The 744-nt window shown below is 54.4% G+C and overlaps 1 protein-coding gene across 1 annotated transcript in view; it reads left to right on the plus strand.

Annotated features, from left to right (window-relative positions):
* Positions 1–744, plus strand: part of RASIP1 (Ras interacting protein 1) — a 25,997-nt gene that overhangs the window by 15,766 nt on the left and 9,487 nt on the right. The window contains exon 5 of the mRNA XM_011946536.1: positions 544–740. Coding sequence (XP_011801926.1) covers positions 544–740 — 197 coding nt within the window. The remainder of the gene's footprint in view (positions 1–543; positions 741–744) is intronic.

Below are 744 nucleotides of genomic sequence, written 5' to 3' on the forward strand. Positions count from 1 at the left end.
CTTTGGGATGGGTGTTATGGGACCACCACACAAAGTGCCTAGAAGAGTCCACTCAGTGGCGGTGGGGGTGCTTAGACAGTCCTTTGAGATCCCAAATCTCCTTGGAGTGTTCATTCAAAGCCGGTGGGGGGCCGGGTGCAGTGGCTCACGCCTGTAATCCCAGCACTTTGGAAGGCTGAGGTAGCTGGATCACCTGAGATGAGGAGTTCCAGACCAGCCTGGCCAACATGGTGAAACACTTTCTCTACTAAAAATACAAAACTTAGCCGGGTGTGGTGTCGGGTGCCTGTAATCCCAGCTACTCAAGAGACTGAGGCAGGAGAATTGCTTGAACTCAGGAGGCAGAGGTTGCAGTAAGCCGAGATGGTGCCACTGCACTCCAGCCTGGAGGACAGAGCGAGACTCCATCTCAAAAAAAAAAAAAAAAAAAAAAAAAAAAGAGAAGAAAAACAAGTTGGTGGGAATAGGAGAGTTGTTGTAGAAAACAGATCTGAAGATCTGTATGGAAGTGATGTCCTTAGTGCATCCTCGTTTTCCCTCCAGGACTTTGTGGTGTATGTGATGACGCGAGAGCAGCACGTGTTTGGTCGAGGTGGGAACTCCTCTGGCCGCGGCGGGTCCCCGGCTCCCTATGTGGACACCTTCCTCAACGCCCCGGACATCCTGCCCCGTCACTGCACAGTGCGCGCGGGCCCTGAGCACCCGGCCATGGTGCGCCCGTCCCGGGGCGCCCCAGTCACGCAC

The sequence above is a fragment of the Colobus angolensis genome, unplaced genomic scaffold (assembly GCF_000951035.1).
Source record: "Colobus angolensis palliatus isolate OR3802 unplaced genomic scaffold, Cang.pa_1.0 Scaffold25, whole genome shotgun sequence".
NCBI classification, from domain to species: domain Eukaryota; kingdom Metazoa; phylum Chordata; class Mammalia; order Primates; family Cercopithecidae; genus Colobus; species Colobus angolensis.